The 12,522-nt window shown below is 59.8% G+C and overlaps 1 protein-coding gene across 2 annotated transcripts in view; it reads right to left on the bottom strand.

Annotated features, from left to right (window-relative positions):
* The window catches only part of LRRC75A (leucine rich repeat containing 75A), a 33,721-nt gene extending 23,358 nt beyond the window's left edge, over positions 1-10,363 (bottom strand). The window contains exon 1 of one of the 2 annotated variants that reach the window (XM_002718954.6): positions 9,896-10,363. In XM_002718954.6, coding sequence (XP_002719000.5) covers positions 9,896-10,147 — 252 coding nt within the window. In that variant the 5' untranslated portion in view covers positions 10,148-10,363. The remainder of the gene's footprint in view (positions 1-9,895) is intronic. The other variant, XM_089318435.1, reaches the window with a different exon arrangement.
* Between the last annotated feature and the right edge of the window lie 2,159 nt (positions 10,364-12,522).

The raw sequence follows: 12,522 nt of genomic DNA, 5'->3' as shown, positions 1-12,522 counted from the left end.
CACCCCCGGCTGGGCAGAGCCACCAATGCTCATCTAAAGCTCCCCTCTCTTGAGGGCCTGATATGGGAATCCCCATGGGTGCAGGGAACAGGTGCTCCCACCAGCAGCACCAGGGACGAATCCAGGAACCTTTAAAGGTTGCAAAGGAGGGGCTGGCGCTGGGGCGGGGTGGGTTAAGAGACAGGGGCGTCCCATATGAACACCTGGCTGTTCCACTTCCAATCCAGCTCCCTCCCTGCTAATGTGCCTGGGAAAGCAGCAGCAGCCGGCCCCAGCTCCTATGTGGGAGGCCCAGAAGAAGCTCCGGGCTCCTGGCTTTTGGCCTCAATGCCCTCGACTGAGCCAGACTCCAGGCCCATCCACGGTGCCTGTCTCATGTCCTCCGAGGGGCAGGAGCATTGCGCTGGAACCTGCTAGAAGAACACGCCGCCCCATGGATTCAGCTCCCTGATTCAGGAGACGGAAGTCAGGTGCTGGCTGAGAGAGACGAGATATGCTCCTGACTGGTCTCAGCTGATACTGATTCGGAACTTACTCAGCCTGGCCAGTAGACTTTGAACTTCCGGGTGCTCTCACAAGGCTGTGGAATACAGCTGTATAGGGCATGCACTGCACAAGGGCGTCTGGGTGGGGCTGAAATGACCAAGCCTTAACTCTGGCTGCACCCAACCAGGGTGGTGCTGTCTTCTTACAGTGGTACAGTAGGGGCCAGAAGTGGCCCAGCACCTCCTAAAGGAAACCCAGGGAAAGGCTGGGCCTCCTTGGCTGACTCACTGGATGCCCTCCACACCCCCAGGTGCTCGGTCTTCTCCAGGGCTGCCCGGGAGACACACTCCCTCCTGGGCACACCTTCTGTTCAAGTCACAGTCCTGTTCCTCCCTCTGTTATGGCATTGCCATCTTTGCCACTTTGTCTCCACATCTGCTCCACTTCCAATGCAGCTCCCGGCTAATGCGCCTGGGAAAGCAGCAGAAGATGGTCCAAGTGCTTGGGGCCCTGCCACCCACATGGGACATGTGGATGAAGCTCCAGGCTCCTGGCTTCACCCTGGCCATTGTGGTCATCCGTGGAGTGAACTAGCAGGTGGAGGATCTCTTTCTCTGTCTCTCCCCGTCTCTCTCTCCGAAACTCTGCCTTTCAAATAAATAAATACATAAATCTTTTAAAAAATGTCACTCAGAGAACATGCTCCAGAGAATGACACCCCCCCACCCACCTCCAGGTCCTGCCCCTGGGAACTGTGAAGGGGCCCAAAGGGTCTTCTGGGTCCCAGAGCCCTTCCTGCCCTGAGGAGGGGACCTGAGTTACTCACTGGCTTCAGCTTCCAGCCCTTCCCCGCGGGGAATCACTGGGTAGGGGTGCAGGTGCAGGCTGTTAGCTCAGCTACTGAGCACCACACTCAAGAAGAGCCGTGGCCGGCGCTGCGGCTCACTAGGCTAATCCTCTGCCTTGCGGCGCCGGCACACCGGGTTCTAGTCCCGGTCGGGGCGCCGGATTCTGTCCCGGTTGCCCCCCTTCCAGGCCAGCTCTCTGCTGTGACCAGGGAGTACAGTGGAGGATGGCCCAAATGCTTGGGCCCTGCACCCCATGGGAGACCAGGAGAAGCACCTGGCTCCGGCCTTCGGATCAGTGTGATGCACTGGCCGTGGCAGCCATTGGAGGGTGAACCAACGGCAAAAGGAAGATCTTTCTCTTTGTCTCTCTCTCTCACTGTCCACTCTGTCTGTCAAAAAAAAAAAGAACAGCCGAAACAACCCCTCCCCCTCCCTCCAACTCTCCCAGGGAGTGGGAGGGGCAGGTCCAGGCCCCTCAGAACTCCGAGGACATTAAAGCCGAGCCCTGCCCATCCTCTGGTGGCAGAGGCCGAGAGAGAGAGACAGGTGCAGACCTGCCAGGCAGAAAGTGCTGGGTCGCTTGCCCAGTGGCCCTTGATGGGAGAAAGGTATTCTGGGAGCCTCCTTGGAGGGGCGGGGCAGCTCTAGGGGGACAGTAGCCCTAGGTGTGCTCTGCGAGAATCCTGGCGATACCCTAGTGGGTAAGACAGGGACAGCCTTGAGCACCAAGGCTACTGGGAGAGGCCTGGCAGAGCAGGTGAGGCAAAGCCCCAAGCAGCAATTGGGTGGGTAGCAGGGGAGGCTTGGCTCCCGGAAGCTCCTGGTCTGGAGCCTGGGACTACACCTAAGCCTGCACCTGCGGGAGAGGAGGGGCCATGTGCCCTGCACCTGCGTCTACGCGCCATGCCATGGTCACAGGGCTCCTGGCTCTGCCTCCTCGTTGCGTCAGTGGCCAGAACCCGATGGCCACTGGCGACCAACCAGCTACAGCCAGCTCCACAATCACTCTGAAGCCACAGTGCCTACCAGCTGCCTCTCGAATCCCAGCTGCTCCACTTCCAATCCAGCTCCCTGTTAGTGTGCCTGGGAAGGCAGCAGCAAACAGCCCAAGTGCTTGGGCCCTGTCACTCACATGGGAAACCCAGATGAAGTTCCAAGCTCCTGACTTCGGCCTGGCCCAGCTCTGGCTGTTGTGGCCATCTGGGGAGTGAATCAGCAGATGGAAGACCTCTCTCTCTCTCTGTGTCTCTCCCTGTCGCTCTGTAACTCTGCCTTTCAAATCAATCAATCTTTTAAAAAAAAGTTTCCTTTTCAGTACAGAGGGGAGATCCAGAGAGAGCAGTTACACAGGGACCCTGAGGACAGAGCAGGGGTGAGGGCAGCCCCACGGGTGGGCACAGCGATCAAGTGCATTTCCTGCTGTTATAGCCAAATAGCTGCGACTGAGTAGAGATGAACTCAGCTCACGATGGAGGCTGGGGCAGCAAGGGCCAGGTGCAGCCTCTGGTGAGGGCCTTCCTGCTGTGCCCTAACACAGAAGGCACCACGCACCGAGCAAGCCCGTGCCAGCCCCGATCTCTCTTCTTCTCAGGAAGTCACCAATCCCGTGCTGACCACTTTATCCAATCCTAATCACCACTCTCCCTCCTCCCCACGCCCCTGCTGGACTTGGGGATTAGGTTTCTAATGTATGAAATTTGGGGGATGCATTGCAACCACAGCACAGGGGTCCCAGGCGAGGCCAGTCCCTCTGCTGGCAGGCACACGTGGGTCCCCCTACGCTGCCGGACACCTGCGTCCACCCTGGTTGAGGATCAAGTGAGAAACAGCCAAACGCCACAGCCCTCTGAGAGCAGCCAGCGGCAGAACTGCCTGTGGCTACAGCAGCCAGGAGTCTGAGCTAATAAAAGTTAAAAAAAAAAAAAAAAAAAAAAAGCAGGCTGGGAAATGATCCCGGGGAGCCACGTGGGCCCTGCTCTGGGGCCTGGTGGGTGGGAGGAGAGAGCCGGCACTGGAAGAGGGGTCTCCGCCCCTGCTCCGCCCTGCTCTGCTCTCTGAGGTCTCTGTTCTCATTTAGAACACGCAGGCGGCTCTTTGAGTCTCGGTGAGCCCCAGATACAGCGCTGGGATCTGCGGTTTCAGGTCCCGGTTTCTCTGAGCAGGAGCGTTTGCCACCCCCACCGCTACAATTCCATGGTGGAAACCCTCAACCCCCAGGGGGAGGGGGTTGGGATGGGGGTGGTCTGCGGGTGCTCTCAGGGACTAGAGCTTCAGGCCTCAGCTGATAAAGTCTGCAACCTCCAGGCTGTGTGGATAAGTTTCTGCTACTTACAAGCCTCTAAGGGGACGATGGTATTTTGTTACAGGAGACTAATGGGAGGAAGACACGTGGCAGCCAGGAGGAATGTGTATATGTGTGTGTGCGTGTGTGCACGTGTGGGTGAGAGAGAGAGAGATTTTCTCATCTGCTCTTGCTGCGGATAGGAGGGGAGGGCATATGGCTGGCCCAGGAGCCCCACTGTCAGGAGGGGATCTTCTCACATCTCCACTCCACCCGGTGGATATTCCTACGGGGACTGCAGAAAAACCCTGGTCGTGAGGCCGGTGCTGTGGCCTAGCGAATAAAGCCACTGCCTGTTGACACTGGCATCCCATATGGATGCTGGTTTGAGTCCTGGCTGCTCCACTTCCAATCCAGCTCCCTGCTAATGCACCTGGGAAAGCACTAGAGGATGGACCAAGTGCTTAGGCCCAGGCCACCCACGTGGGAGACCTGGAACAAGTCCTGGCTTAAGCCCTGCACAGCCCTGGCTGTTGTGGCCATCTAGGGGAGTGACCCAGCGGATGGAAGACCTTTCTTTCTCGTCTCTCTCTGTAACTCTCACTTTCAAATAAATAAATGCATCTTTAACATAAAAGAGAGAGGGGCTGGCGCTGTGGCACAGCAGGTAAAGCCACCACCTGCAGTGCTGGATCGAGTCCTGGCTGCTCTGCTTCCCAACCAGCTCTCTGTTATGGCCTGGGAGAGCAGTAGAAGGTGGCCCAAGGACTTGGGCCCCTGCACCCATGGGGGAGACCAAGAGGAGGCTCCTGGCTCCTGGCTTCAGATCGGCACAGCTCCGGCGGTTGTGGCCAACTAGGGATGAAAGACCTCTCTCTCTGTCTCTGCCTCTCCTTCTCTTTCTTTGTAACTCTGACTTTCAAAAAAAAATAAATCTTTTAAAAAAATTAATAAATAGGAGACTGTTCCCGCCAACCCCTTTGCCAGGCGCCTCTCACCTGCGAGAGGTATGGGGGTACGAGGAGCAGGCACAGGAACTGAGTAGGGGAGCAATCGAATGGGCCTCACAGGTCACAGGGGGATGATCTAGCCATGCTCACAGTGGCGACGCCAAAGCCTGCTGGCTCCTGGCTCCTGCAGGAGAGCACCAGGGCCAGCGGCCAGCGGCACTGTGCCCGAAGCAGAGCTCACATCCGTTCTGGGAAGGTTCCTGAAAAGTGGCTACATGGTACATCCCTGGCTCATGGCCCCTGCCCCAGAAGGGCAGCACCCCTGGACATGAGATGACACTGGGGAAGCAGGCAGGGGAGGGCACATTTACCTTGGACGTCCACGGCTAGTGGCCAGGCTCCTCAAGACAGCAGCAGTTTCTGGCCCTCTATTTTGTTCTAGAATGTCCCCTGTCTCTATCGCATCAGACCCTGAGGTCGGGGTAGCCGGCCCAGCCACCAGGCCTGCGGTCAAGCCCGGCCACACAATGACCGCTGTGTCCCCGGCAGCCCTAACAACACAGGCCCCTGACATCAGAACCGGTCTGCCTCTTTATTGCGGCAGACAACGCCTGGATCCAGCCCAGCCGGGCGAGAGCAGAGCGGTGGATTCTCAAAAGGCAGGTTTCTCTTTGTGGAGGGAGCAGACGTGATTCAGCACAGGGAGCAGATCAGGAATGTGGAGGAGGCCCGGGCTCTCCCATCAGGCTCTGCTCCCCTCCCGCCGCCTCCTCGGCAGGGGCTCCAGACTGCACCTGCCGGATGGAATCCCGCGGTGCCACCAAGGCCGGGCACCACGCCACTTCTCTCTCCAAGAACACCACCGCCTGGCAGGCTGCCAGGAGCAGCCGAGCCCCGCGGATATCACTCCCAGAAATGCAACTGCTCGGAAAGCAAGCTTGAAGGCTCTCGTGATGGTCTTGATGAACCTGGTAATTGGCGCCCAGACGCACAGCATCGTCGGGGGAGCGATACAAGTGTTTTCTGAGGACACACTGTGAGGACAGCGGCGGACACACACACACACACACACACTGACTCACAAGGAATGTCACAAGCCTGCAGGTTCTCAATACACACTATGGGCCCCAGTGGAAGTGGATGTCCACCCTCAGGAAGCACTTGACCTTGTCCGACACACAACATGACCATCAGAACAAACTGCCACCCAGTATGGTGAGACCCACAAGGCTATTGGATCCCAGAACTTGGGCTGGCTCAGTCTCCAAGTGCTTGTCCATTATTCAGCTCCTCTTGAGGGTGGGGGGAGGAGGCAAGTGACACCCTAGGTCCTACGTAGGGTGAGGCTGGACAGCTCTGCCCGGTACAGGTGCACCACGTTGGGTGGGAGTAAACCAGCTCGCTCGGGCCTTCTTTATGGGAAGGTCAGGGATGCAGGTGAACAGGAAGAAATGGGCCACCTCGGTTCGGTGTATCCCCGGGAACCAGATCCTTTAGTCTGGTGTTCTAAGAAGCAGGTGCACAACTGGAATTCTGGACTCAACTATGCTGAGCTGAAGAGCTGACACCTCAACCCTCCATGCAACCAGCTCTTGGCTCATCTCCGTGAGGGAAAGTCACTTCTCCGGGGTGAGAGATGGTGAGCCTGGGGCAGGCATTTAGGCTAAGCAATTAAAACACTGGCTATGGCAGGTGCCGTGGCTCACTAGGCTAATCCTCCGCCTTGTGGCGCCAGCACACCGGGTTCTAGTCCCGGTCGGGGTGCCAGATTCTGTCCCGGTTGCCCCTCTTCCAGGCCAGCTCTCTGCTGTGGCCAGAGAGCGCAGTGAAGTGATGGCCCAAGCTTGGGCCCTGCACCCCATGGGAGACCAGGAGAAGCACCCGGCTCCTGCCATCGGATCAGCCGCAGCGGCCATTGGAGGGTGAACCAACGGCAAAGGAAGACCTTTCTCTCTGTCTCTCTTATTGTCCACTCTGCCTGTAAAAAAAAAAAAAAAAAAAAAAACCACAACAAAAACACAACACTGGCTAAGAGAGCCGCATCCCACACTGGAACACCTGGGATCTGACGTCCGCTTCCTGCTTATACAGATCACGGAGGTAGTGCTGATGGCTCGAGTAATTGAGTTCCTGCCACCCATAGGGGAGACCTAGATGGAGTTTCCGGCTCCCAGCTTTAGCCCGGCCCAGCCCTGGCCCTTGTGGGCATTTAGGGAGTGAACCAGAGGATGGGAACACACACTCTGTCTCTCTGAAGGCCTGGGGATGGGGCCAGGGCTATGGCCCAGAGGAGAGGAAAGGAATGGCCTTGTCCACCCTAAGCTAGTTATTTTGCCCCCCCATGGCACCTGCCGCAGACTCCACCTGGATTTACAGGAAGCTTTCGACCCACACTGCGCCCAGGCCAGGCAGCCAGAACGCAAAACTCCTTGGGCTGTGACTGAGAAAGGACACCACGAACCGTCCAGAGGAGAGCCAGATCCTACCTAGGACCGATTCTCTGATTTCTTATCTCGGTCTCCCAGAGAGAACCTGTCTTGACTGGCAGCGCCTACCCGATTTCACACACTTTGTAGCACTTGCTCTGCTCCACAGCCCAGATCCCTGGAGGCTATCTGCTGGGTCCAAGGCCACAGCACACAGAGGAGGACTGGAAGGCAACGCTGCCATGTTCTCCTCTCAGACGCCACGGCTCCTAAGGGGAAGGGGGTGGCTCTGCATTCCTGGGGGGGGCAGCTACAGGACCTGAGCCCTCTCCAGCAAGCCAGAATCTCCCACCAAGAACACGCCCCCACATATCCTAGATGCAGCAGCACTGGCCGCCCAATCCCTCCGCCTCCTCTGAATTGCCACTCACTATGGTCCCGGGGGCCCCTGTTTGCACCCCAAGCCCAGAGCAGGTCACATGGCCGGGGGAAGGGGCAGTATCAGACTGCGGCAGGGACTCTGCTTGGACTCTGTCGCAGGTTTCAGGGGCTCTGTGTGCCCTCTAAGATCCCTTGCAAGATCGTGTGTGTGCATGTGTGTGCACGTGTGTGCACATGTGTGTGCACGTGTGTGCAGGTGTCTTTGTCTTAGAGAGATGTGTGCAGCCTTTTCAGGGCCTCAGAAAGATCAAGGACTCCAAGAGGAATTTTTGAGGGATCCCAGCTCCCCTGTAAGCCGTGGCTCTGGGCACCCACAAACTCGGCAGCCAGTGAAGGTATCGAACATCGCCATGGGCTACGCCTAGGAGATGGCTCTTACCATCCAGGCTGGGACCACTCCCTGGCCCTGCCCCTCCCTGGGGTCCCAGACAACAGGGACTGAGCCTGGTGTACCTACACACCCCCTGCCTCTGCCTGCCGGGTGGACTGGGCTGGGGGGGGGCCCTGAGTGTTTTCACCTCTTGCACTGACTGCTCTTGTCACTTCCTGACGGGGAGAGGAAACAGGAGAGGAAGACAGCATTTGGGAGAAGGAGGCACTTTAGGGCACAGCACAGATCCAGCCTGACCTCCCTCCAGTAGGCCTCAGGGTCCTAGACAACCACCTCTCTGTCACGGACCTCTGCAACCCTCTGGGGTCCCCTTCCGCAAGGCCTGGGACTCATGACCATTTCCAGGGGGAACAGGGTGGGGGAGGTTGCGTGCGGGAGGGGGCTTGATCTCTCCACTTCAGGTCCACAGGCCCCACTCACCAGCCAGGGGTCAAGGGAGCCACAGAAAAGCGGGGAGTCTGATAGCCCCCTCCAGCCTTGCAGTGAGCAGGGTGCTGGGACACCAGGGCTCATAGGCGGAGGAAATGCTCCCTGCCTCAGTTTCCCAGGACGTGGTCTCATCCTGGGGAGCCCCAGGGGTCTGTCTCCCGCAGGCCTGCGGCTGGCCCTAGAAAATGCCGGCTTCATTTTTGCTCTTTCGTGCTCCTAGAAGGTGTGCTCTCCCCTCAGTGTGCTGTATGCCCCCCTGCCCAGAGCTCCTCCCAGGGCCAGGGGAGCAGCATGTGATCATCAGTGTCTGCCTAGTGTGCAAATGGGAGATGAGGCTCTGGAAAACCCATTATCCCGTTCGAAAGCCAAAAAAAAAAAAAAAAAAGTTACCAGAGAGGCCGCGTGTGTGTCGGTCTCCAATTTTCTAAAGACAAAGAGAAATACACACCGTGTATGCAGCGTGATGCCATCTTCTCGCTGACGATTCAGTCACAGACAGCACCTGGGGCCCCAGCACCGCATCTCAGGCACCAGGGCCTTCCCTCTCCCTGTGCCGCGCAAGCCTTGGGAACCCGTTCTCCAGGGTGACAGCAGCAGCGGGGAGGGATGTGGGTCCCCTTAGATTTTTGGAAGCTCCTCCCAGGAAGACACTCCAACAGCCTCTTCCATCAGTTATGGGAAAACTCAGAGAGGTCAGCTGAGGCTTCCCCTGCCCCTCCCCACATAGAGTGCGCCACTAACCACAGGGTCAATCCACCCAGACGGTGGGGCCTGGGTTTGTCTTGCCCAGAAGCCCAGGCCAAGCCAACCTGTTTGGCAATGCTGCAGGTAGAAACCTTTGTGTGCCCTCCTGCCTTTCTCCCACTCAACCAAAATCCACGGCACAGGCCACCCCCCATCCCCCAAAGAAACTGAGATAAGAAAGGAGGTGGGGGACAGCCTCAGCTTGCCCCGCACAGTCTGTCCCCAGACCAGAGGGACAAGGCACGGGCGATCAGTGGAGGACCCAAGTTCCTGCAGGCTGGGAGTCCAAACCCTACAGCCCTCTCCGCAGGCTTGGGGCAGGTGCTCATGGCTGAGGACCTGCCAAAGTTAGGGGAGGGGACACTCAGTCTCCTTTTGCAGCCACTGCCCCCAGGGCACCTCCCAGGCGAGCAGAGCACTGATGACCTAGGGCCTGGCCTGGCGGCTCACTAGCCCCAGGGCCGCGTCCTTGGACTTCCCCTCCGGGAGCCGACTACTGCGCATTCATTGAGGACCCTTGGCAAGGGGTGGTGGCTGCCAGTGTGGACAGGAAGACAAGAGAGGGCTCTACCCAGCCCGGGCGTGCATCCCTGTGTCCCCTCCCACCAACCAGCCCTGGAGACCAGCCTCCTCGGCCAGCGGAGGGCAGGAGCGGCGACATTATTCCAACAGGTCCCCCTCACAGCGGGCCTCACCGGGCCAGCCTTTCTCCACCCTGCCCCGAGGCCCAAGACTCAGCGGGAGCGCCGAGGCACCTGCCGCCAGAGAGGGCTCCATCCATCCCCCGCGGAAGGGGGTCCTGGGCGGTGCCCCTCAGTGCTCCCCAGCCTCCCGGGCAAGGGGCGGGGCTCTCCCGCGCCCGGCGCGCCCCCCTCCCCCTGTCCCCTGCTCGCGCTCACCTGGCGCAGGTGCTGCAGCAGCGTCCCCGCCTCCTCCCGCCGGCCCTGGCGCACCATCCGCAGCAGCTCCTGGACCATGCCGACGCGCCGATGGTAGGGGGGCAGCCCCGCGCCGGCGCCCGCGCGCCCCGCCTTGTCCCCGGCGCGCAGCAGCAGCGACGCCCAGAAGTCCGGCCGTTCGCGGCGAGGGCCGGGCGCCGCGCCGGGGCTGGCTCTCTCCGCCAGGCTGCCCTTGGTCTGCCGGGTGCCCATGCCGCCGCCGCCCGCCGCGACTCTCCGCGCTGGGCCCGAGGCCGCGGCCCCTGCCGGCTGCGCCCCGGGCGCGCCCGCCTCCCGGGCTGCAACTTTGGGGGAACTGTTGCGCGCGGGCGGCGCGGGGGCGGGGGCGGCCGGCGGCCCGCGCTCCCCGCGCTCCTCCCTCCCCGCTCCCGGGCGCGCTCCCCGGGCGCTCGCCGCCAGCCCGCCGCCCCGCCCCGGCCGGCCCGCCCCGCCCCCGGCTCCCGCCCCCGCGCCCGGCTCCGCGCCGCCGCCGCCGCCGCCGGCTCCCGCCCCTCGGCTCCGGGCCGGGGGCCTCCCCGGCGCCGCGCCCCCTGCCGGCCACCGCACTGCGCCTCCCGGCGGCGCGGCGGGCGGCCAGGCCCCAGGGGCCTTGGCTGGTCTCACCGGGCTCCCCGGAGGGGTCAGGCCCGCGGAGGCGAGGGGACGTGCCCGATGCGCCTGGCGGGGGTGGGGGAAGTTTGGCGCCTGGCTGGGGGCAGCGTCCCTCGTCTCAGGGTCGGATTTCCCCAGGCAGCGTCCACGCCCGAGTCATCCAAGGCAATGGATGGAAAACAGAAAAACAAAACGGGGTGGGAAATCGCCTCCCTGGGATCTGCAGATCTGCCGTGGTAGCCAGCATCACGGGTGATTCGGGTGCACGCTTTTTTTTTTGTTTTGAGACCTGGTCCATTGGGGAAGCCTGGGGTGTGGTTGGTGTGTGAACCCCAAAACTGCGGTTCATGCCCTTTTGCTGGTGAGGATCTGTGCCTGCTCTCAGGTGCCCCGAGCGTCTGCACCAGACAGGTATGAAAAGCTGTTTTCTCCTGTTCTTACTCTCACAGTCCTGGATGGAGAAGGGGCCTGCTGCTGTCTCCTGCTGGCTGTCTCCCTCCTTGCTCTGCCAGGCCCAGACCCAGGAGACTGGTGGTTGCTTGGGAAGCTCTCCAGGGGCCTGCCAGACCCCAGGCCAAGGCACAGTTGTTCACCCTGGTAGGCCGAGGTGGCTGCCCTGGGCTTGGTGGGATTGGCAGGTGGAACATCATGGTGCCAGCTCTCTAACTCTGGCCCGTGCCTCGTTAGGGCATTAGAACTTGGGCTGCCAAGTGCTTGGGCCCTGCACCCCATGGGAGACCAGGAGAAGCACCTGGCTCCTGCCTTCGGATCAGCGCGGTGCGCCGGCCGCAGCACGGTGGCCGTGGCGGCCATTGGAGGGTGAACCAACGGCAAAAGGAAGACCTTTCTCTGTCTCTCTCTCTCTCACTGTCCACTCTGTCTGTCAAAAAAAAAAAAAAAAAAAAGAACTCGGGCTGCAGGGACAGGAGAGCCGGATCCCCAGTCCTGGAGTGCTGAGTGCCAGGCAGGTCCGTAGCCTCTGGAGTCCTGGTCCGTCCTTTGCCTTGTTGGGATAAAGCACTTGGTCAAGGAGTGGGATGGTAGGGGTGGATGTGTGGCACAGTGGTTACGATGCTGATTGGGATGCCTGGAATGGAGTCCCCGCTCCGCTTCCTATTCCAAATCCCTGCTCACGCACACTCTGAGGGCAGTGGTGAGGTTCAAGTACTTGGGTCCTTGTCACTCATGAGTTCCCTGTTTGCCCTGGCTGTTGCAACCTTAGGAAGATGTCTCTGTCTCTCTGCCTTTCAAGTAAATTAAAAAAAAAAATTCATTTGTTGCTTCTTTTTTTTTTTTAAGATTTATTTATTTGCAAGGCAGAGTTACACAGAGAGAGGAGAGGCAGAGAGGGAGAAAGAGAGAGAGAGAGAGAGGTCTTCCATCTGATGGGTCACTCCCCAATTGGCCGCAACGGCTGGAGCTGTGCTGATCCGAAGCCAGGAGCCAGGAGCTTCTTTCAGATCTCCCACACGGATGCAGGGGCCCAAGGACTTGGGCCATCCTCTACTGCTTTCCCAGGCATAGCAGAGAGCTGGATCGGAAGTGGAACATCCAGGTCTCGAACTGGCGCCCATATGGAATGCCAGCACTGCAGGCCTGGGTGTTAACCTGCCGCGCCACAGCGCTGGTCCCCTGTTGCTGGGTTTTAAAGATTTATTTTCATTTGTTTAGAAAGGCAGAGGGACAGACACAGACAGACAGACAGAGATCTTCCTATGTGCTTGTTCGTTCCTCAAATGCCCACATGAGCCAAGGCTGGGCCAGACCAGAGCGCAGAGCCGGGAACCTTATTCAGGTCTCTCACGTGGATGGCAGGGTCACAACTACTTGAGCCATCGCCTGCTGCCTCCTGGGGTGCACCCAAGCCCGGGCACTCCCATATGGGACACAGGTGTCCCAAGCTGTGTTCAGACAGGAGCGCACCAGATACGCACCCCTGCTACTGCCTTACCTACATTCATCCCTCACCACTTCAC

This window comes from Oryctolagus cuniculus, chromosome 17, assembly GCF_051225735.1.
Source record: "Oryctolagus cuniculus isolate XC-2025 breed Fujian yellow rabbit chromosome 17, ASM5122573v1, whole genome shotgun sequence".
Classification (NCBI taxonomy): domain Eukaryota; kingdom Metazoa; phylum Chordata; class Mammalia; order Lagomorpha; family Leporidae; genus Oryctolagus; species Oryctolagus cuniculus.
The sequence above is the reverse complement of the archived record's forward strand: the minus strand, read 5'-3'. Positions and strand labels throughout refer to the sequence as shown.